Source organism: Macaca mulatta, chromosome 4 (assembly GCF_049350105.2).
Source record: "Macaca mulatta isolate MMU2019108-1 chromosome 4, T2T-MMU8v2.0, whole genome shotgun sequence".
Lineage (NCBI taxonomy): Eukaryota > Metazoa > Chordata > Mammalia > Primates > Cercopithecidae > Macaca > Macaca mulatta.
In genome coordinates this window covers 166,966,653-166,992,293 of record NC_133409.1, presented here as the reverse complement: position 1 = coordinate 166,992,293, position 25,641 = coordinate 166,966,653, and the positions used below count along the sequence as shown (strand labels likewise).

The 25,641-nt window shown below is 41.8% G+C and overlaps 1 protein-coding gene across 2 annotated transcripts; it reads left to right on the top strand.

Moving 5' to 3' along the window:
• The first annotated feature begins 6,521 nt into the window (after positions 1–6,521).
• Positions 6,522–25,620, top strand: MYLIP (myosin regulatory light chain interacting protein). Of its 2 annotated transcripts, NM_001261795.2 has the most exons (7): positions 6,746–6,851; positions 7,998–8,188; positions 18,950–19,135; positions 20,049–20,246; positions 20,728–20,892; positions 21,922–22,342; positions 24,018–24,211. In NM_001261795.2, exons 1-7 carry the CDS (start codon positions 6,765–6,767, stop codon positions 24,105–24,107), a joined length of 1,338 nt encoding a protein of 445 aa, NP_001248724.1. In that variant the 5' UTR covers positions 6,746–6,764; the 3' UTR covers positions 24,108–24,211. The 2 variants fall into 2 exon arrangements, with proteins under 2 accessions (XP_014991041.1, NP_001248724.1); XM_015135555.3 differs by lacking the exon at positions 20,049–20,246 and having other exon boundaries at positions 6,522–6,851; positions 24,018–25,620.
• Positions 25,621–25,641: the final 21 nt, after the last annotated feature.

Here is a 25,641-nt window from a genome sequence, read left to right as displayed (position 1 = left end):
GAAAATGATTTGAAAATGAAGGTCTCCTATCTCCCTCGCAATCTCTCAGTGGCTATTCATATCTAGCATCCTCTGTCAACTGTTTTCCTCTGTTTCTCTACTTCTCTCCTCTTCTCTCACCCGGTTCAGAATTCATGGACAAGATTGCATGGGAAGCCATGGGCATTCCAGGGTAAGGAGAAGCACGCTGGTTCCTCCCTACCTACACTGTCCCTCTGAAACAGACATCTCTGTTCTCAGAGCTTAGGAACACAGCAAAGATTAGGGACAGACTGCGGACATTTCTCAGGTTGCCAAAAGCAAGAGATTCTGCTCTTCCTTGGGTCCAGATTTGCTGGAGAACAGGAGTCCAAGCATGTGCTCCTCAGTGGTTGGTGTAAAGCCGGTGCCCACTAACAGTTGGGCCAGATAGGTACCTTGAAGCCCGGAAAGCAAACCAAATCTCGCATTGAGCTACCTGGTTTTTGTGTAGTTGCCCTTGGAAATTCCTTAGTCTTATCTCTGGACAGAGTAAGGTGGGAATGGCCTCAGGCCCCCCTTGGGTCTGAGTTTTAAAGCATCCCACAAGGCCAGTGCAGAGGCAATAGTATTAAACAGTAATTCCAAGAGAGTAATTCTAGAGAAAGGTGGAATGACCAGCTGCTCAAACTACATGGAATGTTCACTTCTTATCTCCCACCTTGGAAGATCTGGTTTTTAATTTCATTCAGGAAGACAGAAATGTTTGTGTACTCTCACACACGTTTCACATCTCAATGCATTTTCTATATCGTGGGCAAGTTCAAATGCATATCTATTAATGTTAACCTCAGAAAAGAACTGTTAGTTCATCAACTGAGATTCAGGCTTGAGTTGGAGCCTCAGGCAGATTGGTTGTCTGTTCTCTATTCTGTGGCTTCCAACTGCATCCCTAGCATCAGTGAGTCCCCAGCCTCATTCAAAACTAGAATGATGGTGAACTCTGCTGTGGGAGGCTATGCACCTATGTATCACTACCCTTGATAAGTAACTCAAAAACACGTGCCTATTGATCATTTCTGTAAGTAAAAGGTAGGCATCAAAAACATTGTTGTTAAACAAAATGTACCAAGTTGGAATTTTCTCCCGGCTCTGAGCATCTCTCAACGAAATGACACATGCTAAACAAATAAGCATATCACAAAATGTGACCTTTCAGGGCATTTTAGTAGTGAGAAAGAAGACAAACACAAGAAAGGTTAGTAGTCCAGAGAAGAAAAGGAGAGAGCTGAGAAACAGTAATAGTTGTAATTATTTTTGTGTGGTGGTTGTTCTTTCTGGTTATAACTTTCCTAATAGTCATAATACCAGGTTTAGATTTGGAACTCTGTGTCCAAGTCTCTCTTGCTCTCTTAATGTATTTCTGGAAATTAACAAGCAGTATTTGATTATAACATGATAAATATTTAGAGACCATCATATGCAAAATACAAGAGTGAAACATCAATACTAAAGAGAAATGTCTGATAAAATTATAGGTACTTCATTTTTTGCCTTATACTTTTCTCTTTTCCAAGTATTCTACAATGAAGAGTAACTCTCCTAATTAGAAATTTTTTTAACTGCCTGCTAATTAAAACAATGCCATTTCAGATCTCCCAGAGTTTTTAACATGAGTGCTGCCTATTCCTGCTTCATTCCTTCTTTTTCTCTTCAAACAGCCAGTTTCAGAAATGAGATGTTCCGGTTTGATGGTAGGCCAGGATCAAATTAAACTGCTCCTGAGTTTCACAAGTCTAATATTTCAAATGAGAGATTTCAGCTCATTTGACACATTCTAACGTGCTTGTGTTTGATGAAGCATTACTTATGTGAACCATTAGCTTGAATAATGTGTGAAAGCAAAACGATGGGTTTTTTAGGCAGTCACTAATTGTTCTTCCCTCGGTGCTTCTACAAATGAACCTTGAGAGGCAAAAAGAAGGGTGTGGCAGGTGATGAAGGCTGTCCTTCTCTGGAGACCCAGCACAGGGTTCCTGCTGTGGTACACGCAGTGTTGAGAATGCAGTGTGCAGATAGGTACCTAGCCATCCGGATCAGACCCAGGGCTCAATCAGAAGGAAGATTTTGCAGCCAAATGATCATCACATCCCACAAATACGATCTAGTGCTCAGTCTTGAGTCCTAGTATGTGAGACAGAGAAAATCCGTGGTGCTCGGGTGTGTCTGAACAGCTAGGACTCCACTGGGTTTGCCAACTCTACTGTCTAGTTATGGTTTCTATTTTTAAATTCTGTATTCATACAGCTGACCTTTTTTTTTTTTTTTTTTTTTTTTTTACTATGCTGGTTAATTTTAATGCTATCTTTAAAAGATGAGAGCTAATTGAGAGAAAAAGAGAGCAGACACAGATAACTTGGGCATCTCTCTGGCTTCAGTCACGGCTCAATCCAATATAGTTCCCACCCCGGGTGTTCAGAGTCTCTTATTTTGGAGTTAGACCCAGCTGGGGCTTGAAACTGGCTCCAGACGTTCAGTAGCATTAGCAGATGGTGGAATCCTCGAGGAAGTAATTCTACTGTGGGTTTTCTATTCCCTAACCAGGTCTTTTGAGCATAATGTGCTTTCTCACCAGCTCACTCAGCCTCCTCGTTCTGTAACTAACCAGTCTCTCCCTAGCTCTACTCAAGGAAGAAATTACAAAACAGAGATGAGAGAAAAGACAGCGAGAGACAGCGAGGAGAGAGAGGGGTCATGGTTCAATATATTCCATACATGCTAGTGGGAAGCAGAATTTTTTTTTTTTTTTTTTTTTTTCTTCCTGGTCATAAGGATTCCTTACTGCCCGCCCCTCCTACCCTCAAGTGCCATTTTCCTATTTTTAGCTTTGTTTTTTGTTTTAAGAAATCCTTCTCTTCAGTCTTATCTGGTGATTCTTAATTTCAAAACCACTGAATCTTCACCAACCATCCTACAGCAGAAGCACTATCTGGGTTTGGATTAGAAATATCCCTGTCACGAGCGCAGTGGCTCACGCCTGTAATCCCAACTCTTTGGGAGGCAGAGGCAAGAGGGTCGCTTGAGCCCAGGAGTTCAAGACCAACCTGAGCAACGTAGCGAGAACCCCATCTCTACAAAAAAATACAAAAATTAGCCGGGTGTCGTGGCACCTGCTTGTGGTCCCAGCTATCTGGAGGCTGATGCGGGAAGACTGCTTGAGCCCAGCAGTTGGAGGCTGCAGTGAGCTATGTTCATAACACTGCCTGCCCTCCAGCCTGGCAACAGAGCTATACTCTGTCTCTGAAAAAAAATTAAAAAAAAAAATTCTTTGTAAATCTTATACTTCCAACTATTTTGCAAATGACAATTGTTAAAAATAGTTTGGGGTGGTGGCTCACACCTGTTATCCCAGCTCTTTGGGAGGCCAAGGTGGGCAGATCATTTGAGGTCAGGAGTTCGAGACCAGCCTGACCAACATGGCAAAACCCCGTCTCTACTAAAAATACAAAAAATTAGCCGGGTGTGGGGGCATGGGCCTGTAATCCCAGCTACTCGGGAGGCTAAGGTAGGAGAATTGCTTGAACCAGGGAGTCGAAGGCTACAGTGAGCCAAAATCATGCCATTGCACTCCAGCCTGGGTAACAAGAACAAAACTCTGTCTAAAAACAACAACAATAACAGTATTAAAAATGTGGAGTTTTGTTTGATTTTTGTTTTGTTTGGCACAGGGCCTCACTCCCTTCTGCCAGGCTGGAGTGCAGTGGTGAGATCACAACTGACTGAAGCCTGGACTTTCTGGGCTCAATCCATCCTCCCACCTCAGCACCCTGAGTAACTGGGACTACAGACACATGCCATCATGCCTGGCTAACTTTTTGTATTTTCAGTAGAGACAGGGTTTTGCCATTTTTCCCAGGCTGGTCTCAAACTCCTGGGCTCAAGGGATCTGCCTGCCTTGGCCTCCCAAAGTGCTGGGATTACAGGCATGAGCCACCACACCCAGCCAAAAAGTTTTAAACAAATTAAAGCATGTCAGATTTTACCTATCCTTCTACAAACTATTTTACAAGCTTAGATTTTTTTAAAACAATGAAATCATACTTGCAAAAGAAAAATCCCTGCTAAAACCAAAAATCTAAGTTATTTGTAAAGTAGTCCGCGAAGTGGGTATTTGGTTTGGGTTTTTGCTTGTTTTATTTTATTTATTTATTTTTTTATTTTTTCTTGACCAACCAATATTTCCCCATTCTACTCATTTCCACACCTGGTCCCATTGATTTCTATGAGTTTCCAGTCAGCCAGCTTTAGTTTCTGTTGTTCATAAACAAAAATACTAACCAATACAACTGGTCTCCCTATTGCCCCTTGCCTCTTCTTCCTGTTCTGAAACTTGTAGCAATTAAGCATAAATTAGACAAGGAATGAACCAAATGCTATCTCCCAGATAAATTCCCCAGATTATTAGTAAACTGGAATTCAGGGAATAGGCACCGCAGCTAATACAAGAAGGGACTATTTCAGCCCACAATAGCATGAGGTGTATTTATAAGACAGAAAGATGTAAGAATGCACCTGTCCCTCTGCAACAGTGGGGGTTAGGACTTGGACAGTTTACCGTTTTACTCAGTCAGCTTTAGCAAAGAACTGTGTGTGGGAGGATACCTCCTTTTTTTTAGCCTTGGGCTCTGATATCGTACCTACTTGATCAGAAATAAAGGCCACTAACAGATCCTTGGGACTTGTGAAGCAGGGTAGGGACAGGAAAAGTCATCATTAAGCAGTGACAGAGCTGACCTTATAGCCTCCCTTACATGCACGGAGACGTTCAAATGCTTTTGTGAACATGATTGTCTTTGCTTTGCTTCCCAACAATTCTGGGTGGAGACAGAGCAGATATTCCTGTCTCCATTTTACTGTTGACAACACCAAGCTTCAGACAGATGAAGTAAGTTTTCTCTTTTTTTTTTTTTCTTTCGTTGTTTTCTTTTTGTTGTTGTTGTTCAGACAGGGCCTTTTGCTTTGTCGCCTAGACTGGAGTACACTAGCGGGATCACAGCACACGGCAGCCTCGAACTCCCAGGCTCAACTGATCCTCCCACCTCAGCCTCCCGTGTCGCTGAGACTACAGGCAGGAGCCACCACACCCGGCTAATTTTTTTGTATTTTGTGTAGAGATGGGGTTTCACTATGTTGCCCAGTCTGGTCTCAAACTGCTGGGCTCAGGTGATCCTCCTGCCTCGGCCTTCCAAAGTGCTGGGATTACAGGTGTGAGCCATCAAGCTGGCCTGAAGTAAGTTTTCTAAGTTTCCATGGCTGAAACCCACATCATCTGGCTTTTATAAAGAAATAAAAAAGGTAGCCTATGTAATGTATTGGCAAAGAGGAACAAGCGGTAAATGAGTGAATAGTTGTAGACCTTTAATAGCTACTATTGCAGTAATGCCACCTGTTAGGTCAGGAGATGGGCATCTTACCTTAAGACAAGGACAACATCTGGTTGCCTGGGAGAAGGGACAGGCAGGGTATCAGATGCTGAATGAATGTTTAATGAATGAGTGAGATAAGGCAGGAGATAGAATGAGCAACCTGAGAGAAGGCCTGGTGCCCTGTAAGGAGTTTTGATTCAGCAGAACGAGTAAGGAGAAGCCCTTCTGGAGGGTAACACACCAGCACTAGACCAAGACACCTGGCTCACTGGTCAACTGCAAAAACTTTCATACTCAGACTGTTTTTCTCAATGATGAGGTCTTAATAAGGAACAACGATTATGCCTCCCAGCAACCCACTGTGGCTAAGCCTGGTGGAAAACAGTCTTTTTCCTTTCTTTTTTTTTTTCTTTGAGACAGAGTTTTTTGCTCTTGTTGCCCAGGATAGAGTGCAGTGACACAATCTCAGCTCAGCTCACTACAACCTCCGCCTCCTGGGTTCAAGCGATTCTCCTGCCTCAGCCTCCCAGGTAGCTGGGATTACAGGTGCCTGCCACCACGCCTGGCTTTTTTTTTTTTTAGTAGAGACAGGGTTTCACCATTTTGGCCAGGCTGGTCTCGAACTCCTGACCTCAGGTGATCCGCCTACCTCGGCCTCCCAAAGTGCTGGCATGAGCCACCATGCCCGGCCGAAAACAGTTTCCTTTAGGCTTTCGGTTGCTCCTTTTCCTTTTTGCTTTCACAACCGAAATGCGTGCTCGGAGTGATCCAAGATATCTGAAGAACAGTGGCAGCTTGCAGGTGTTTAATCACCGTAAATTCGAGATGGCAGAAAGGCGTCCCCGCCTGGAGCCCCAGGCGATCGCTCACTCCGAGCAGCGTCGCCCAGCGGGCAGAGGCGGCGGGTGTGCTCCCGTGCCTCCTGCCCTTCCCGCAGCACTTGGCGCGCGGAAGCTGCCACCTCCCGGGGCGGCCGGGGGAACTCAGCCGGCGCTGGGAGGCGGGGGCCGCGGTCGAGGGGCGCCGCTATTGGCTGACCGGGCGGGGGAGGAGGGGCGGGGAGACCGTGATTGGCGGGGACCCGAGCTGAAGGGGGCGGGGCCGCTATATCAGAAGAGTCCCTGTCGCGGCGCAGGCAGTTGAGCTGCTGGAGTGCGGCGCCACCGCGGAGGACAGGGGGAGCTGGCGGGCAGCGGGTGAGGGGGTGGCGGGGACGCGAGTGGCGGCCGCGGGGCGCAGGACAAGGGTCCGCAGAGCTGCAGCCTTCGAGGGCCAGCCCTCTCCGAGTCCGGGGCTGGGTCCCAGCCGTGACAAGGCGGCAGCCCTGCGCACACCAAAGAGAAGGCGGCTGTGGCGGCAGCGGCAGCGGCAGCCCCAGCCATGCTGTGTTATGTGACGAGGCCGGACGCGGTGCTGATGGAGGTGGAGGTGGAGGCGAAAGCCAACGGCGAGGACTGCCTCAACCAGGTGAGGGCGAGGGGCAAGAGGGGGCCCCGGAGGGTCCTGCGAGACCGAGGGGCCTCGCAGCGAAGCCTGGCACCCTGGCGCGCCGCCTACTAGGGGCCGGGAGGCACTGCGGCTGCAGCCGGGGAGGAGCGCGTCCCCTCCTCTCCACGGGCGTGGGGCGCGCGGTCTCCTCCTGGCGTGCGTGGGGTGCGCGGAGAAAGCGTGCAGCGGGGGTCCCCAGCGCTGAGGGCCTGGCGCAGCCCGCAGCCGGGATCCACCCCCCAGCCCCCCATCATCCCCCCAGTCCAGCACTTTCCCGGAAGAAGGCGGCTCCGCACACCTGCGGCAGGTATGTGCGTGATACCGCCTGTCGGGTCCCCGCGGCGCCTGGCAGTGCCACCCGCGTGCCAGGATGGAATGGAGTGACTCGAAGCAGTCTCGGGCCCCAGGGGTTCTTGGCAGATAAGCCGGGCCCTTGTCTCACGCTGCTTCTCAGGCTGCTGCTCTCAAATGCACCGTTCACCTGCATCTCCGGGTTTGCGGGGGACGGGAGGAATAGGTTTGGGTCATCTATTGCTCGGTTGTTTTTAAGCATGTGGTTCCTTAAGAATGAGGGAGATCGGTGCCAAATAGCGCATAGGTGGTATGGCAGACAGCAAATGTGATCCCAGGAAAACGCTATACCCTCAACCCCTCTAGCTCTGAGATGTTTGGGAAACCGCTTGTGAAGCTTAGCTGACACTTGTGGCGTGTTGCCTCAATGTGTTTGATTTTTGGAGTCCAGATGGTTAAAATTGCCCAGATAATAAGTCGCCAAAAATCAGCTGTGCAGAGTATGCTGGTGGAGGGAATTCCGGTCATTGGAATGAGACGGAAAATACCCTGTAGTTTTCCCTCCTCATCTTTTGGAAGGCTACTTTTGAGGACTCTTTTTTTCTCTATTGCAATTGGTCATGCCCTAGATGTTAAAAGGAATTATGAGTCTCCATACTATAGGTCGTAGTTTGGTGTCGTTGGAGCCGTAGAACTTTGTTTTTCCAGTTTAGATCAGGAATTGTAACACTACTGAACTTTGTAAAAAGTACCAGCAGTCGGCCTCCGGGAGTCGTTGGGTTTGCTTTGACATGTACCATTTGCTCATCCAGGCTGCATTCCTTTTTGTTTTAGGTGTGCAGGCGACTGGGAATCATAGAAGTTGATTATTTTGGACTGCAGTTTACGGGTAGCAAAGGTGAAAGTTTATGGCTAAACCTGAGGAACCGGATCTCCCAGCAGATAGATGGGCTAGCCCCTTACAGGCTTAAACTGAGAGTCAAGTTCTTCGTGGAGCCTCATCTCATCTTACAGGAGCAGACTAGGTAAAGTGAGCTAAAATAAACCACTGTCAAATAGACCTTTGGTTCCCTTTAGAAGGGCCGCTGCACCTTCCCAGAGATACTCACAGGCAAGTTTGTTTTGATGCGGAGTTCCATCTTAACTTACGTTTTCCATGCCAGTCCTTTTGTTGAGGTGAAGAGGGAGCTACCTACTTGGTCCGAGTGCATTTTCCAATTCATTTTTTAGTTTTTCTTGTCTTTACAAACTTGACGGGTGAGCAGAGTTGAATTCTTACGAACACTTCAGATAAGTGCTACCCCAGAAAAAAAAAGAAAGAAAAACCACCTGACCCGACTGACTGACTTCCTGATAGCATCATCTAATGCCCGATAGTAACCTCTGCCTCAGCAGTGTTACTATAGGTCATTGCAGACTGTTCTAACAGAAAGCAGGAAACAGTTCCTCTTGGGTTACTTAAACTTGGTCAGTTTCTTCAGCCTAGTGTCAGATTACAGTGTGCAGCCAAGAGTTCTGTTTGACTTCATGCAGAATTTTTAAAGCTTTTAAGTTTCTTGAAAATGTAATTTCATGAACTCTTCTGAGGCTGCTGTAACTGAATTCCAACCCACAGATACGTTACACAGGATTGGTGAGTTTAGATTGAATTTATCTCTCTACGTTGTAAAACACCACCAGCAGTGGTAGACAACTGAAGCATGTAGTCTCATTTTTCACACAAAGTATGTTCTCCCCTGGACTCACTCTAATACTTTTCTCAAGAACGAGCCAAACTAGGAAATTGATATTTAATATTTATTGAAAGGCAGGAGACTTCAATCTTACAGTGGCATATAAAAAATTAAAAAGGAAAACAGCTACTTTAAAGACATAGCAAACTTTGGATCTAAGTTCTAATGCTTTTCATAATTCTTTGGCTGAGAAATATGCCATGCATGTGAAAAATGTGATTCTAAAAATTTTAAGTAATGATGAAGGAGCGTTATCCTTTAACAGTTTTTTACATGACATTTGCTTGTTTGTTTTACCCAAGGACTGATAAAAACTCATTTTGAAAAACTATTCATTTGAATTTGAAATCTCCACTTTGCCTTGTAATCGAGCTTTAAAGGTTGAGGCAGATGTTTAATTTTGTTTCTGAATGAAGATGGTATATTGAATTCTTGGTACTCCTGAAAATATCTTGCAAAATATTCAAGTGATTGCATGCTTCAGGATGTTTTAGCTGTGTGTATTAATCAGAATAGGCTTTTAAATATGATTATTTAAAGCTGATTTGTGAAAGCTTTGTGCTTCACTGTCATAACTTGCAGTCGAATACAAGATATAACACAACATACTGGAATTTTCATTGTGTAGTCCTATTATGATTTTGTAATTATTTCAAGATCTCTAGATGCAACCCAGTTTTGATGGCACAAATTTATTTTTTAAATCTTCAGAAGCTTGAAGTACCAAATAACTGCATTTAAACAATGGCTGCAGTGATAATAGCATAATACATTTGTTGTATTCAGACTTTATAATTGACTAGTAGATGGTCTCTACCTGTGCTTTCCTGTAATTGGATTAGTAACTATTATCAAATCAATTTTATTCATGTAAGAAATAGGGACATTTTATGAATTATAACTCAAATCAAATTTCCTGTCTTGGTTTCTCCTTTATTGATTCAATGGACTTGGACTCTTGAGATTCATAATAGTACTCAAAGAATGTACATACCTAGTTCAACTAGGTAATTTTAATTGATTTTAATTCCTTTTTGAAATTGCATTGAAAAGTTAGTGTGGCCTTAACTTTTAGCTTGCTTTTAATATATTGGTGAATTTTACTTGGTTTTGTGGGGTTGGCTGAAATACATAACTGACACTTAAGTTTTAGTAACTAAAGTGATTTGTAATTAGCATTTATACCTCTTAATTAGGACATCAGAAGCTGTACTGGATCCAGTTTACAATTAGCATTGTTTTTGCATGCATGAAACTATAGAACAAAAATACTTATATTTACAAATGCTAGCAAATGAAGCTGGTTCATAAACTTCTTTGATGTTTAATTATTTGTTGTAAAATACTTACATAAAATGCCATGAATATACAATAGGTCTGTTTATGTAGTGAGTAAATTTAGCTTTGACAATCCAGTTATGAGAGGTGATTTTTTTACTCTTTTCTAAATCATGAGAGTGCATGTAGTATAGTACACTGAAAGTGTCTAGACAGTTTATTAAATGGTGCTGAAATATCCTGGCAGAGTTGTCCTCTGGGGACAATCAAGGTAGCCAAGTTGGGGAGGGCAGTTAACATATTAGTTCATATCAGATTAGGGAGGCCCTTGTGAGAATGATGGGCAGGAAGGCCTGTTTGTCAAAGGACAGCACCAGGGAACCAGGCAGAAGCCCTGTATTGTAGTTTCAGCTCTGCCACCAACTACCAGCCATCCAGACTGCCATGGGCCCAGCTCTGCATCCTACTTGAAAGCCCCTGAAGAGATGGTTTCTAAATTTCTCTTAGCAATAACTTTTTTCTTTGCTTTCGTGTCCTCTTTATATTATTTTCCTTAATGTTTTCCTAAATATGTGTCTCCGAAAACAGAAAAAGCACATCAAGTGTTTGTTTGCTTAGAATGGTAGGTAGAGTTCTGATTTGGCCTAATTTTAGATTTGATTCTTCTATCTAGATTATGCTTTGCTCTTGAATATGAACCTCAAATGTAAAAGGAGAGTCTTACTTTTCAGCTGGCATATTTCAGCGATGGAGACAGCAGGCATTTTCAGCAGATGTTTGTGATGCCATGGAATAAAATGAATAGTGAAACAAATTAATGTATTCTGGAAGTAGATCTGAAATAATAATCATCTTGGAAATTCTTGCCCTTCAAAGGCTTTGAGTTTACTGCAATTCTGACTGGATTTTGTCAACATTTTCAAAACCAGAGATTAGAGAAGTATATGCTTCATCTTCACAATGGTAATTATACTATCCACTGCCAATAAAAATCTGTGTTTTTTTCCTGACTTAGCCACGTTTTAGCAGAGCTCTGAAGTCTTTGCTAGGAGATGTTTTGCTTAGGTAAGGCTCACCAATACATGGATTCTCTTTTCCAGAAAACAACCCCAGTCCAAGAGCTCTGTGAGTCCCAAACTAAATGTTCACAGAAATGCTATAATCCTGGATGTTAAATTTCATCCAGATTTCAATGATGCCAGCAGTGATGAGTTTGACTCTGACTCGTCCCTTGTTAAATCTGTCCTATTCTGACCTCAGCTCCATCCTCAGCCCTTGGGAAAGCCTTCTCTAGCCTTGCTTGGGAGACTAAACTCCCCCAGGACATCATGTATCTTTCCTTTACGGCATTTAATGAGCTTATAATACTACATATACTTATGTGGCAATTTGTTTATTATCAGTCACTCTAATAACCTAAACTCCATTAAACAGAAAGCTGATCAACGTTGTATTCCCAGAATCTAATAATAAGTGCCTGTTGCATATTTGTTGAATCATCGAATTAAGAACTTGGAAGTAAACAAAAATGGAGTTAACTGATATAAATTCTCCTAACAGATGTTGAGATGTTTTTCACTTTGCTTCTATAAACTGAAAAGTTGAGAGTATCTCAAAGAAACCTCACCATTTAAAAAATGTTTTATAGTGATTATTTTCTACTTGAACTTAACTTAGAGCTTCCTCACATTCTTTTGCTTCCTTTCTTTCACCCCCTCCACCCCATCCTAGACCATGTGTTTATTGTGGCTATTAGTTCTTTCCTAAAAGAAACTACCACTTATCTGGGCCGTCTATGAAGGTCAGATAGTTTTCAAGTTATAGCATCACTTTAACTGCAACCCATTTATAGTCCTAAGTACATATTAATTAGGTATTTCCGTCTTCCAACAAAAATCATTTTTAGATGTGGAAATCTAGGAAAGATTGCATGCCCAAACACAAAATAGGCCCTGGAAAGTAAAAACAGTAAAAGCAGCCATGTGGTTATTTCCAAAGAAAGTATTTAATCAAATTTTGAATTTCTGATTTAATTTTTTCTTTTGTTAAGGCTATAGGATGTTTGTGTTATTATATGTGTTTATTTCAGCCAAGGAACACCTGTCTGGGTACCTTTAGGCCCTTTTTGACTTTCTGGTGCTTATATATTTGTATGAAATATTCAAAGAAGGTTTTTAAAATGTCATTTAAAATTAAATCTGAGCATTTAGAAGGCACCTAGGGTCAGACTCAGGGTGACCAGTGTTGAGCAGCTGTAGGGACACTGGGTGTGTTTCCTCTGAATGGTGTCCCACTGTGGCCTGTTCCCAGCCCTCTTCTGTACCAGCAGCAGGACCTAGCAAGTAACTCAGGATGTAAAAAGATGATGAGGTCTGAAAATTCCTGAACCTTCCCGGCCTCATGGAATAAATGTACCAAAAGGCATTCCTGGCTAATCTAGATTGTTGAGAAAGAGATTGTAGTTAACACTTTTAGATTTCAGGACTGCCTAGATTGGTGTTTGCCTAGGATAGGTATCTACTGTGAGTGAATAAGCACATTTTTTTAGAAGTGCAGATTTTCTGCTTTCAATTCGAAGTGTTCTTCTGGTGTGGGTTGTGATCACTTTTGAAGTTGGAAATTTTCTCAGCTGCTGCCCTCCACATCTTTTAACCGCTTTAGAGCAGGAACACTTTCATCAGTGATTCTCGTTTTGTACTTTCGGCTTTGAAAAGGATCTCCTTAAGCCTACGTAGAGGCCTAACTTGGTAATTATTTGGCTGTGACAAGTTTCTCAGTGGCATGCCCTCCAGGAAGTAGATAGATGTGGTGGTTCATGTTAGATATGGCTAGTTATTTGAATCCTTGACCCTAAGGGATTTTTACTAGTGTTTCTTTATTAAGTTCTTATGAAAATTTTCAAACATACAGGAAAATTGGAGATTTTTTACAGGGAACACCTATATATATACACACTATATATGTGCGCGCACACACACTATATATGTACACTATCTATATGTACACTATATATTCTATATAGTGTATATATACTATATATCTACTTTAGTATGTATTACATATTCATCCATTTATCAGTCTTCTACCCACCCATCAATCTGTCTTACTTTTTAGATGCATTTCAAAATAAGTTGTATATAAGTATGTTTCACCCTAAATACTTCAGCATGCATAACATTAACTAGAACTCAATGTTTGCAGTTTTTTCTTTTGATGTAAAATTTATGTAAATCCTAATTGCACCATTTAATGATTTTTGACAAACGGCTGTGCTTGTTTAAATAAAACTGCTATCAAAATTTAAAACATCCTCACTCCAGAAAGTTCCCTCAAGCCCTTCTGCAGTCAACCCCTCCCCTTCTTCCCCACCCCCGTCCGCCGCCTGCCACACCTCTGTCATGTGTTCATCTACCAGAGATGAGCTATGCCTGTGCAGCTTTATCTATATGGAATCTTGTGGTATGCACTCTTTGATGTCTGGCTTATTTTGTTCATCACAGATTTTTCGAGATCCATCCACATTGTCGTACCTATCAGTGGTTGGTTCTTTTATATTGCTGGATAGTATTCCATTGAATGACTCTAGTGTTTGTTTATCCATACTCCTAATAATGAACACCTGTTTTCCAGCTAGTATGAATAAAGCTGCCATAAACATTCTAGTATGTACCTTTTTTTTTTTTTGTAGACACATATTTTCATTTCTCTTGAATAAATAAATACCTAAGAGTAGAATAGCTGTGTCATGGAGTAAGTAATCATTTCATTTTATAACTGCCAGACCTTTTCCCAAAGCTATTTGGCAATTGTGCTATTCTGTACTCCCAGCAAGAATGTAAGAGTCGAGTTCCTCCACATACCTGCCAGCTTTCTGGTGGGTGTGTAGTGGTAGAGTGTTGTGGTTTTAATTTGCATTTCTCTGACAATTAATATTAAACACTGGTTCATGTTTTTATTGGCCTTTCATGTATCTTTTTCAAAGTATCCAAGTCATTTACTCATTTTTGTTGTTTGCCTTTTTTTTTTTTTTTTTTTTTTGAGTTGTACAAATTCTTCATGTACCCTAGATACCAGTCCTTTGTCAGATACATGTTTTGTAAATGTATTTCCTCCTGTGGCTTACCTGTTTTTCTGGTGCCTTTTATGAGTAGAAGTTTTTAATTCTGGTGAAGCCTAATTGATCCACTTTCTTCTTTTGTGATTTTTGCTGTGTCCTGAGAAACCTTTGCTACCTGGAAGTCATGAAGATACTCTTACGTTTAGTTTTTAAAGCGTTACGATTTTAGCTTTTACATTTAGGCCCATGATCCATCTTGAACTGACTTGTGTTTTACTGAAATGAAAGATACAAAACAGAAAACTCTCATAGCAATTCTGTTGTGATTTGAGAGTTTTTAAATATAACTTGGCAGTCAAAGTTTGGTTTAAAATAAACTGTGGTTAGGTGACTCACTGGACTGAAGCGGGCTGACTGATGATGACAGTGGCTTCTGACAAGGGGAGAGCAGAACCAGCCATTACTCCCTATGGCTAGAGTCAGCCGTGGCTTTCCAGGAGAAATACAGTTCAATTATTGGTAATTGAGAGTTTGAAAAAAAAAAATAGCCACTTAACTGTTTTAAAGATGTAGGTTAGTTCTTAAATTTTGAGTTTAATAATGAATCTGGATATAGTTATTTTACATTTGTCATTAAAAGCTCTTCAAAATGGTGTAATTGGTGAGGTCACTGGAGGGCAGTAACTGAGAGGGATCCTCTGTGATGCGCAGATCAATAGCTTCCAATTGGTTTGCAGGAAGTTCTGCTTTGATTCCTCGATAATTGCTTTATGAGACAAGCCAGTGTTTAGAGGAAAGTTCTCTGATTACAACTCTTAAAAGATAAATGATCTAACTTCATTCCTTAGCACTGTAAGAAGGAATTAATTTTTAAAAGAGAGAAAATTTGAAGTACTTTGAAAGAAAAATACAGTAAGAATATGTGATTCATTTTTAAAATTAAAATTTGGCATATCCTCACATTCACTCCATTAAAAAAAAAATCGTCCATAATGCTCAGTAAATGTTAATTCATTTGTGCCCATGATGCCAGGACATGAGTTAGCCGTAATCTTATGCCTGGGGCCCCAAAATGTGATCTATGTATTAAAAATGTCAGTTTTCTCAGTAGCTGGGTGAAACTTAGAGTCATGAATTAGAAGGTATAACCCGAAGAATGTTTAAAAGGTGCAGTTCGAGCTTAATTTGTGCTCATAGGACATATTCATGGACATTTGCTTAAGACAAAGAAAACAGTTTTTTCCAAAGGCTTTCTTTCTGTTTGTGATTCTAGGATGTAGCCTATATTGAATTGAATATGTAATCTACTTTTGATCTTTAGTGCAAGAGCATTCACTGCAGGCACAACTTCTTTGACCTCTTCTGCTTGTTTTGATATGATTGGTAACCTTTCGCCTACTTTACAAAAAAAAAAAAAAAGAGGGGGCAAAACCCAGGAGCCCAGATAGTTACAATCCAGATGGTTTGAGAGGAAAATACTAAGAGAAAATACTTGATTCAAAACCACCCATGAATATTGAGCCATCATTGAAGTTCTTGTTAGAAACGTATCTCTGAGCTCTGCTATCCTCTGTCTTGGAAAGAGCCTGTTAGAGTGCTGACCTTTGCTACTAGTACTCCGTCATACTGTTCTCCTGGAGAACATAAACTTGTCACCCAAAAGGTAGATTGTGGCTGGAGTTATTTTGATGGGATATGTCTCTTCATTCTAAAAGGCTATATGTCCATCTAAAAAGGAACTCTCAGACATGTTTACCCTATAACCCCAGCTTAGGGCTGGGCACAGAGGCAATGCAAGACAAATATTTATTGACTGGAAATGAAAAGGTTGCTTTATAGCCATGAAACTGCAAAATGCAGGAAGGGCCTATCAGAAAGCTGACATTGACAGTAAGGAGAAGGATCTTTCATGCTTATCAGGCATCCTCTGCAGTCCAGGCTAGAATGTGGAGTATGTCCAAAAGGTCAGTCATCCCCCTTGCTAGACCTTTTCTTAAATTCTGGCCCATATGCTGAGAAGGATCAGTGGTGCTCTCAGGCTGCCTGCCACCTGTTTACATTCTGTTACTGCTTCTTTGCCTTTGATTTTGGCCACTGTCTCTCCAGAAGTGTAGGCATGGACAGGTTGCAAAAAGACGGGGAATTGATTCAAAACTCTTCTTACTATTTAGTAAAGCAGGAGCTAGTCTCTAACTTTAGACTTGAAAAATAAGTTAAAAGTCACTTTTGCCTGTAATCCCAGCACTTTGGGAGGCCGAGGTAGGAAGATCACAAGGTCAGGAGATTGAAACCATCCTGGCTAACACGGTGAAACCCTGTCTCTACTAAAAATACAAAAATTAGACGGGCATGGTGGTGGGTACCTGTAGTCCCAGCTACTCAGGAGGCTGAGGCAGGAGAATCGCTTGAACCCGGGAAGTGGAGGTTGCAGTGAGCCGAGATCATGCCACTGCACTCCAGCCTGGGTGACAGAGCAAGACACCATCTCAAAAAAAAAAAAAAAAAAAAAAGACGCCACTTTTACATAAGCAGTAATTAAACTAAGAAGACTTAGTTTGTGGCAATATTCTTCAAATCTTTCAGAGCATAATTTCTTCTTTAACATAAGCATAGATACAGATTTTAGTTTCCTAACAGCATGCCTCCACCCCAGTTGAATACAGAGATGGGTACATTCACCAAGATGACGTTTATCAAATGGTCATCTAAGAAACCTTTTGAGGCCTGCAACAGTGTGGTAAACCATGGCTTGCTGAGAATGCTAGATCTCAGTCCTCAGAGAGCTATTTTACAGCAAGTTATTTTTGTGGTGATTCCTTTGCCCCAATGGGGGCTCCCTTCTCAGTTTAGCAGTATGTCAGAAATACTTTAAAGATTAGCAGATGTTTGGGTTAATAAAAAGCATGTTTATCTTCTTTCAGGCTATTACACATTCTTACTATGATTTCTTTACAGGGACTTTGAAAAAAGAAAAAAACTGTAGTATTTGGTCATCATTTTAAATATTTCTTTATCATTACAGAATGCACAAAACATTGAATTTAAACACTTCTTAGTGAAAATAAGATTAATGGCTCTTGTCAGCCAGACATTTTAGACTCTAAGTGTAGCACTTCCTTAGATTTGTAGCCTCACTGTCTCCTCTTAGCTGATTCTTACTCGTTCATGTTCCTCTACCTGGAATGTCAGACACAGATATATTATAAACAGAAGCAGTGTTAGGGACATCGCACCTGGCCAAAGTTATAATTCATTTGTTACTGGGAGGAATATTGTGGCAATATTAACCTTGTTTGAGAGGTTATGACAAGTCATCAAAGGAAGGTTAAAACTTCACATTGGCCAGGGACACATGTTATAACTGAGGCCAATCTGTCTACAGCAGTTTAGATGCTCTTCAGAGTTTTGGGCAGTGTGACGAGTATCTGAATTTTACAGGAGTTTTTAAGTGTGGCATACCTTTTAGTAAATGTATAGTATTGTATACAACTAGGAGAGGCTCAAGCAGGATGAAACTAAGGCTGGAAAGTAAACTAATCACACATAATATGCAGTTTTATGTACATTTTTGGAGCGCTCTGATGTTCGAGGCACTTAAGAAGTCATATATAATATACATGTTATGTCAAATACTGTAGTAGAGGAATAGAGGATTTGCATGTGATACAGACCAATGGGTATCCAAGCAAGGGGACAGAAAGAATGGCCATCAGGACAGAGGGAGCAGCAAGACCAGAGACACCATGGCATGAACATGCTTCCTGGATTTTCCAGAGAGGAACTGTTCCCTCTCCTGGGGCATAGCAGCTGCAGGGAATGACAGGAGACGTGGCTGGAAAGCTGGGGCCAGATGGCGGAGACTCCTCAGCTCCACGTTAATGACGTGCTCCCTTGGCAAGCCGTACAGATCCCTTGAAGGATTTTGAGCAGAGAAATGACAAGTTTACACTAGAAACAAGCAGCATGGAAGGTAGGCTGCCTGCATGGAGTCTGGAGGAGGAGAGCAGCTCAGAGAATAGCGTAAATTCTTCCTGCAAGTAGTATTGAGGAGGTACAAACAGGAGCATAGAACTGGATTTAAATAGTTTTCAGAGACAAGAAAGTCAAGTGAAATTGGACAGAGTCCAAAGTCAGTCTGTGGTCTCCATTGGGAGAAAAGGGCTTTGGAAAGAATATATGGAGTTTGGTTTTGAATGAGCCAAAATTGAGGTAGTGAAGAATATCCAGGTGGTGAAGCCTATAGGAGATTGGACATTTTTCCTGTGATTCTTAGGAGAGAAGCTGGCACTGAGACTAGAGATAGGGGTATCATTTGAATAAAGGTGAGAATTTTGTCTTTATGTATAGGGTTCCTTAAGATTCTATGAGAATCTATGTCAAGATACATTTTTTCTGATTAAAATAATTTATTTTAAAACACTATAATGCAGAAATGTGTATGTGTAATTATTTTGTTTTGTAGCCTTAATGTTACCAAACTTGTATTAAATAAGTTTATCTTGTTTTTGAGTCACAACTTTTATTCCAAAGAAACTCAGTTCTTACTTTGATTTTGTCTTAATACTGATGGTTTTTTTTTTAAAGTTCTTTAATGTTAAGCATTTTCAGTGTGACTTTTTAAATTGCTCTCCTTAAAAGTGACTGTGGAATTGCTAAGTAGGCTGAGATTGATGTCAGGTTATCCCCAAGCGTAACCTCACTCTCACCTTGCTCTGCAGGCATATCTTTTTCTTGCACATCAAGGAGGCCCTCTTGGCAGGCCACCTTTTGTGTTCCCCAGAGCAGGCAGTGGAACTCAGTGCCCTCCTGGCCCAGACCAAGTTTGGAGACTACAACCAGAACACTGCCAAGTATAACTATGAGGAGCTGTGTGCCAAGGAGCTCTCCTCTGCCACCTTGAACAGGTGAGGCTGCCATCAGGGCGACTGCTTATATTCATAGAGCTATCAAATGTATGAGCATTTCCAGAAGAAGATGAATCTGTGGTACATACACATAATTCATGAGGTTAAGACTGGGCCATTGCCCAATTTAACCAAGTATTTTTTAAAAATTTGTTAGCCTTTTACTTGAAAAATATATAAACACAATATGAAATGCTATATAATGAGAATTTTTTAAATGTCTGCCTTTAAGTACAAATCTCCTAAAATAAAAAAATCTATTATGTATATTGGTGTTTTCTTCATCCCAGCAAGAATTAAACCAGGAGATCTAATAGGCATTTTAGTTATCTATTCCTGAATAACAAGTTACCCCAAATCTTAGTGGCTCAAAACAACAAAAATTGTCTCACAGTTCTGTAGGTCAGAAATCTGGCCATGTCTTGGCTGGGTCCTCTGGCTCATGAGACAGTAGTCAAGCTGCAGGTGGAACTCTGTCTCATCTGAAGGCTCAACAGAGGGTGGCCTCCATGCCAAGTTGACTCCTGTGGTTTGTTGGCCTGCCTTCTTCCCTGGCTACAGGGGCCTCAGGGGTCAGCTTTATACTTATAAACTATATGTGGACAAATGCATGAGACTTTCCAATATGTAAATTTGACTTATGTATATTTTTAGAGACTTTCCATAATTCTTCAATTCATCACCCATCCAGCATCCCCAAAGTGTTTTTACCAAGTATTTAATAGTTGAGATCCCAGTGTCTTAGAGGTTTTTTACAGTAAGTTCGCTAAATACATGAAACATCAGTAATACATAAGTTTTAAGCTGTTGTGATTCATCAGTGTTAGTATATTTCACTTGTGAAGACTACATGGGTTTATCTCTAAAGTTAATATCTGTATACTTAATTCTCTGTCCTCTTGGTGTCCTCCAGCATTGTTGCAAAACATAAGGAGTTAGAGGGGACCAGCCAGGCTTCAGCTGAATACCAAGTTTTGCAGATTGTGTCGGCAATGGAAAACTATGGCATAGAATGGCATTCTGTGAGGGATAGCGAAGGGCAGAAACTGCTCATTGGGGTTGGACCTGAAGGAATCTCAATTTGTAAAGATGACTTTAGCCCAATTAATAGGTAAGCCAAGACTTAACTTTTTTTGACCTAAGCATGTGTATACATCTGTAGCTCTCAACATAATAGAAAGTAGGAAGGGATTTACTTGACAGTCAGCTCTTAGGAATGAAATATTTCATTTTGGTATGTATATTAATTTTATTCAGGCCTGAATAACCATTTTAAATGTTACTCAAGGTATACAATGTGGCAGAGTTAACATTTTCCAAATAACCCATTCACTGCCATAAAAAACTTGTTTTCACCTCTAGACATGCATGTGTACACACCCAGCACTTGCTCCTACACTTCCCTCCACATATGCCCAACTGCTTTTCACTGTATCTTTATGACGAGGCAGCATCATGGTGATGTGATAGCCCCAGAGGAAGCGTCTGATTTTTCTCCTAGGTCATGAGCAAATGGGGATCCCACAAAAGCACACACATGGTGAATAATCAGTCCTTCTAGATCTGCTTTCTTTTCTCTTCCCGTCTCTTAGGATAGCTTATCCTGTGGTGCAGATGGCCACCCAGTCAGGAAAGAATGTATATTTGACGGTCACCAAGGAGTCTGGGAACAGCATTGTGCTCTTGTTTAAAATGATCAGCACCAGGGCGGCCAGCGGGCTCTACAGAGCGATAACAGAGACGCACGCGTTCTACAGGCACGTATCTCATGTGCTTGGTCACCTCAGCACCGCAGTTCTAAGGTTTTTAGGTGACAGCCAGGTTTCTACAGTTCCTTGGATTGTTGTGTCAATGAGTCTAGTACAGAATTTAGGAAATTCTGAACATTTTGTTTCTGCAGTAGCAGTGGAGTCCTTGTTAATGTAGTCTTGTTTTACCCACAGAAGGTGCATGTGTGTGAGCCACACAAACACATTCTCTGCTTGCCTCCTACCATATTTTCTTATGCCGTTAATCTAGACACAAAGTGTGTTAGGAGATTTCTACGCCTATTTAATCAATACAACAACCCTAAGAGGTTAAGTATTATTACCCTAATGTTAAAGATGAGGGAACTGGGAGAATAAATATTTACTTAGTCTAGCACTCAGGTTCAAAGCCAAGTTTGACTACCCTAAAGGTAACCCTGAGTGGGTGGGCCTGCTCCACTGCCCAGGAGAAGGATAGCACAGGTCATCTTTTCTTTCTGGCAGAGCTGCTATCCTGAATCCTCACTGTGTACGAAAGGATTTTTTAATAACAATATTGATCCCCTCATTTCAGAGGGTGCTTTGAAGCCAAGTTGTGATTGGACTCAGGTATTTGGACAATTAAAGTTCAGAAATTTAAGTCGTAGGCATCTTTAAACTTTATTTATGTTAAAATAGATATACAACTTGTGAAACAGAATGGAATATTTGTAGACATTTCTAACATAAAAGCCAAGACTTCAAGGCAGATGCCCTTTTTCTTCCATAAGCAACTTGACTCGGTAGCATCTGTCCTGGGGAGGAGGTATGTGCTCACTGCCCTCTGTATTTACTGCTTTATGGAAACCATAACGTTAGGAGACGTTAGGGAAACAGGTGTAATCACTGAGGATATCTGCCAGATGTAAAACTGGAAGGACTTACTTTCATACGTGCAGACAAGAATATGAAACATCTGCTTGTTCTTGTTGACAACAGCTAATAAGGGGGCTGCTGGGCTCTTTGGTGTTAAAGTAGATGTTCAATCTTGCCTTGCAGGTGTGACACAGTGACCAGCGCCGTCATGATGCAGTATAGCCGTGACTTGAAGGGCCACTTGGCATCTCTGTTTCTGAATGAAAACATTAACCTTGGCAAGAAATATGTCTTTGATATTAAAAGAACATCAAAGGAGGTGTATGACCATGCCAGGAGGGCTCTGTACAATGCTGGCGTTGTGGACCTCGTTTCAAGAAGCAACCAGAGCCCTTCACACTCGCCTCTGAAGTCCTCAGAAAGCAGCATGAACTGCAGCAGCTGTGAGGGCCTCAGCTGCCAGCAGACCCGGGCGCTGCAGGAGAAGCTGCGCAAGCTGAAGGAAGCCATGCTGTGCATGGTGTGCTGCGAGGAGGAGATCAACTCCACCTTCTGTCCCTGTGGCCATACTGTGTGCTGTGAGAGCTGCGCCACCCAGCTACAGGTAGGGGAGTCAGCTGCCCACTTTTGCCTGCAGCCTCACCTATACCTCCTGTTAATGGGGAGTAGGAGCCAGGTACTGGCTTGCTCGTGCACCGACGGGAAATGCCCATCTTCACCCGGAAACGGTCTTTGTACTTGGTGACCTAAAAGGTATCGACCTTTAGAAACATTTTAGATGAGTGTACTATTTTCAACAACATAATTACTCCAAATTATACAGTGTTTTCAAGTTCTGAAAATGAGGCTCAGATTCCTGGGTAATGTACCTAGTTAGCAGCTGACCTGAGGACTAGAATCCAGGCCTCCTGAGGCCTGGCCCAGGGCTGCTTCCTCTATTTCAAGTTGCCTCCCTTTTTCTGACACTTAGGAGGATGGTCTTTATTACTTAAGATATTTGGGAAAGAGGCCAGGCGCGGTGGCTCAAGCCTGTAATCCCAGCACTTTGGGAGGCCGAGACGGGCAGATCACGAGGTCAGGAGATCGAGACCATCCTGGCTAACCCGGTGAAACCCCGTCTCTACTAAAAAATACAAAAAAAAACTAGCCGGGCGAGGTGGCGGTTGCCTGTAGTCCCAGCTACTGGAGAGGCTGAGGCAGGAGAATGGCGTAAACTCGGGAGGCGGAGCTTGCAGTGAGCTGAGATCCGGCCACTGCACTGCAGCCTGGATGACAGAGCGAGACTCCGTCTCAAAAAAAAAAAAAAAAAAAAAAAAAAAGATATTTGGGAAAGAATACTTCTCAATTATCCATGGATGGGTTGTTGACTCTGTGATATTAGTGATTAATTTCCTTTTATGATTGCAAATGCCTCAAGGGCATATGGGTTGACTGTTATTTATTAGCAAGTCAAACTAATTTTAATATTAACAACAATAAAAAGAGAACTCACATATAGTTTTCTTCCTTTCTTGCATGAAGAAGAATTTTAAATTTCCTCTTATAATAAGTTTTTTCAATTTGTTTTTATTTCTCAGGTGTTTGCCAAATGTCACTATGGTTTTATGTAAAACTGATCCTAAATAATACTTAGTCCTTCAGAAGCTGCTAATTTCAGAGCTAATAAGACCAAACAACCCCTGTGTCCTTTCCCCAGAAGCAGTCATAGGCTTGTCTTTTTCTGCCCACCCAGTCCAACTCTCATCCGTAAGTCTCTCCTGAGGGCTGATGATGGGCACGGACTTTCTGAGAAGTCAGCCAGGAATGTGGAGCTGCCACCTACGGCGAGGAGCAGAGCCACCCTCCCTGGCCATGCGGGCATCAGCCCAGAAATGTTGGCCTGACTCAGTCAGCTGAGCTAAGGACACACAATTTCAAGAAGGGTCTGCTGCATTGCTGCCTGAAGTGTTCTAGTCTACTCACGTAGAGACCACACTCTGCACAGAAAGACGCCTTCAGTAATTGCTTTACTCAATGTACTTTGTTTAGTGTTTGACTAAAAATATAATTAATTTCCTTCAGTTTATACTCTTTCATAATATTTATGTTTAAGCCCTTGTAAAGTATAAACTTTCAAACTTGTGAGACAGCAAAGATCTCTATCATTTGAAAGCTAGAAATCACTGTGATCACAATTGATTTAGAAAATTAAATGCACTAGAGACCGGGGGTGCACGCAGAGACACAGGACCCCACCAAGGCTTGCATGCTAACAGAGACTGTTGGCTTTTCTTTTCCAGTCATGTCCCGTCTGCAGGTCGCATGTGGAGCACGTCCAGCACGTCTATCTGCCAACCCACACCAGTCTTCTCAATCTGACTGTAATCTAATCTGTTGTGCTTTTATTGGACTTGCCATGTTTCCATGAACTGCACTATTATAAACTATAAAAATGATAGATTGTGGAGAAAGTAATTACTCCAACACCCATCTGCCACGCAATGTTAAAAAAAAAAAAAAAAAAAAAAGGAGAAAAATAACACAGCTACTCCTCACTGCAAAAACATATCCATGTGTAGAATCAACAACTGCAGTGGTGGGGACCAGGAGGAGCTCTGGGACGCAGACACGTTCCTTGGATGTTGATTTTTTTTATGATCAAGTAAAAGAATAGGTAAAGTCTTTGATGTCAGTGAAGTGGCAACATAGCCAAAAAGTTGGGTACCTTTTAGGAAATGATGTTGTAAGTCTCCTTAATGTATCCCGAGGTAAGTTTCCTACTGGCAGCAGGTTTTGTAAGAATTACTTTTAAGAATTTCGTTCTTTTTGTATGGTCATGGAGCTCCAACCATTTTTAATAGGAAAGTTTTCCGTAAGTCGTCGTTTTAATGTCATTTCTGTCTTTATAACTTGATCAAGAATGATTGGAAGGCAAACAGATTTACAAATCAATTCTGTGACTTTTAAAAAGTTGAAGATGTCAGATCTAAACCAGTGTGGCTAGTAAAAAGCAGCTCACTCAATGTGGGTGGCTCCCTATTCCTTTATGCTCCCTCTATCCCTACCCCCACAAGGCTTTCGATTATAAAATACTACCAATTTTGTTATAAGATTACTGTGGAGTAGTCAAGGACTCCCCGGGCCTTCTGCGCTGGTGGAATATTTTATTTCGGACTGAAAACAGAGAGCACTCTCCTTGGGAAGGGAAAGCAGAGCTTGCTGAGTGAGAGACGGAGCCTCATGGTGTACAACTGAGGGTAGTTAACTCATCACTTCTCCCAAGCACTCGATCCAGCTTCACCCACTGGTGTTGCTTTCCTTGAACTGTCAAGCCTTTTATAGCCTTACCATAAGTATTTAGATATTGTGTCCTTTTCTGTGTTTTGTTTTTCTTTGGGGGTGGGGGTGGGGGGAGGTTTTGTTGTAAAGTAACTGCTTAAGTATTAACTTTGGGTTGTCCCCTCTGTATGTTTCAAAGGGGTTTTGGTTCTTTTTGCTTCTGTATTCTTAAACATGTTTTCCACTCCCACTTGGGCATTTTGGAAGCTGGTCAGCTAGCAGGTTTTCTGGGATGTCGGGAGACCTAGATGACCTTATCGGGTGCAATACTAGCTGAGGTAAAGCTAGAAACCTACACTGTCACTTTACTGAGATTTCTGAGTATACTTTTCATATTGCCTTAATGTAGCAGTAATGTGTGTATGCATTTGTTTCTTTGCACAGACATTTTGTCAAATATTAAAACTCTACTTTTTTATGGCACATATTAGCATATAAGCCTTTATTCCAAGAGGTATTTATTTTTTCACTTGTAAAAAAATAATGTTTCCACGTAAAGAACTCTGTTATATCCTAGAGGACTCTGTCTTTTTATATTCAGGATAATAAAGACTTTAAAGCAAACATGGATGTGTGTATTGTCAT

Bases quoted from the DNA above. Each gene is read 5' to 3' on its own strand.
- MYLIP (NM_001261795.2), top strand. From the start codon at position 6,765: ATGCTGTGTTATGTGACGAGGCCGGACGCGGTGCTGATGGAGGTGGAG. The intron at 20,247-20,727 runs GTAAGCCAAGAC...CCCGTCTCTTAG, and splicing joins GACTTTAGCCCAATTAATAG to GATAGCTTATCCTGTGGTGC. The intron at 20,893-21,921 runs GCACGTATCTCA...CTTGCCTTGCAG, and splicing joins GAGACGCACGCGTTCTACAG to GTGTGACACAGTGACCAGCG.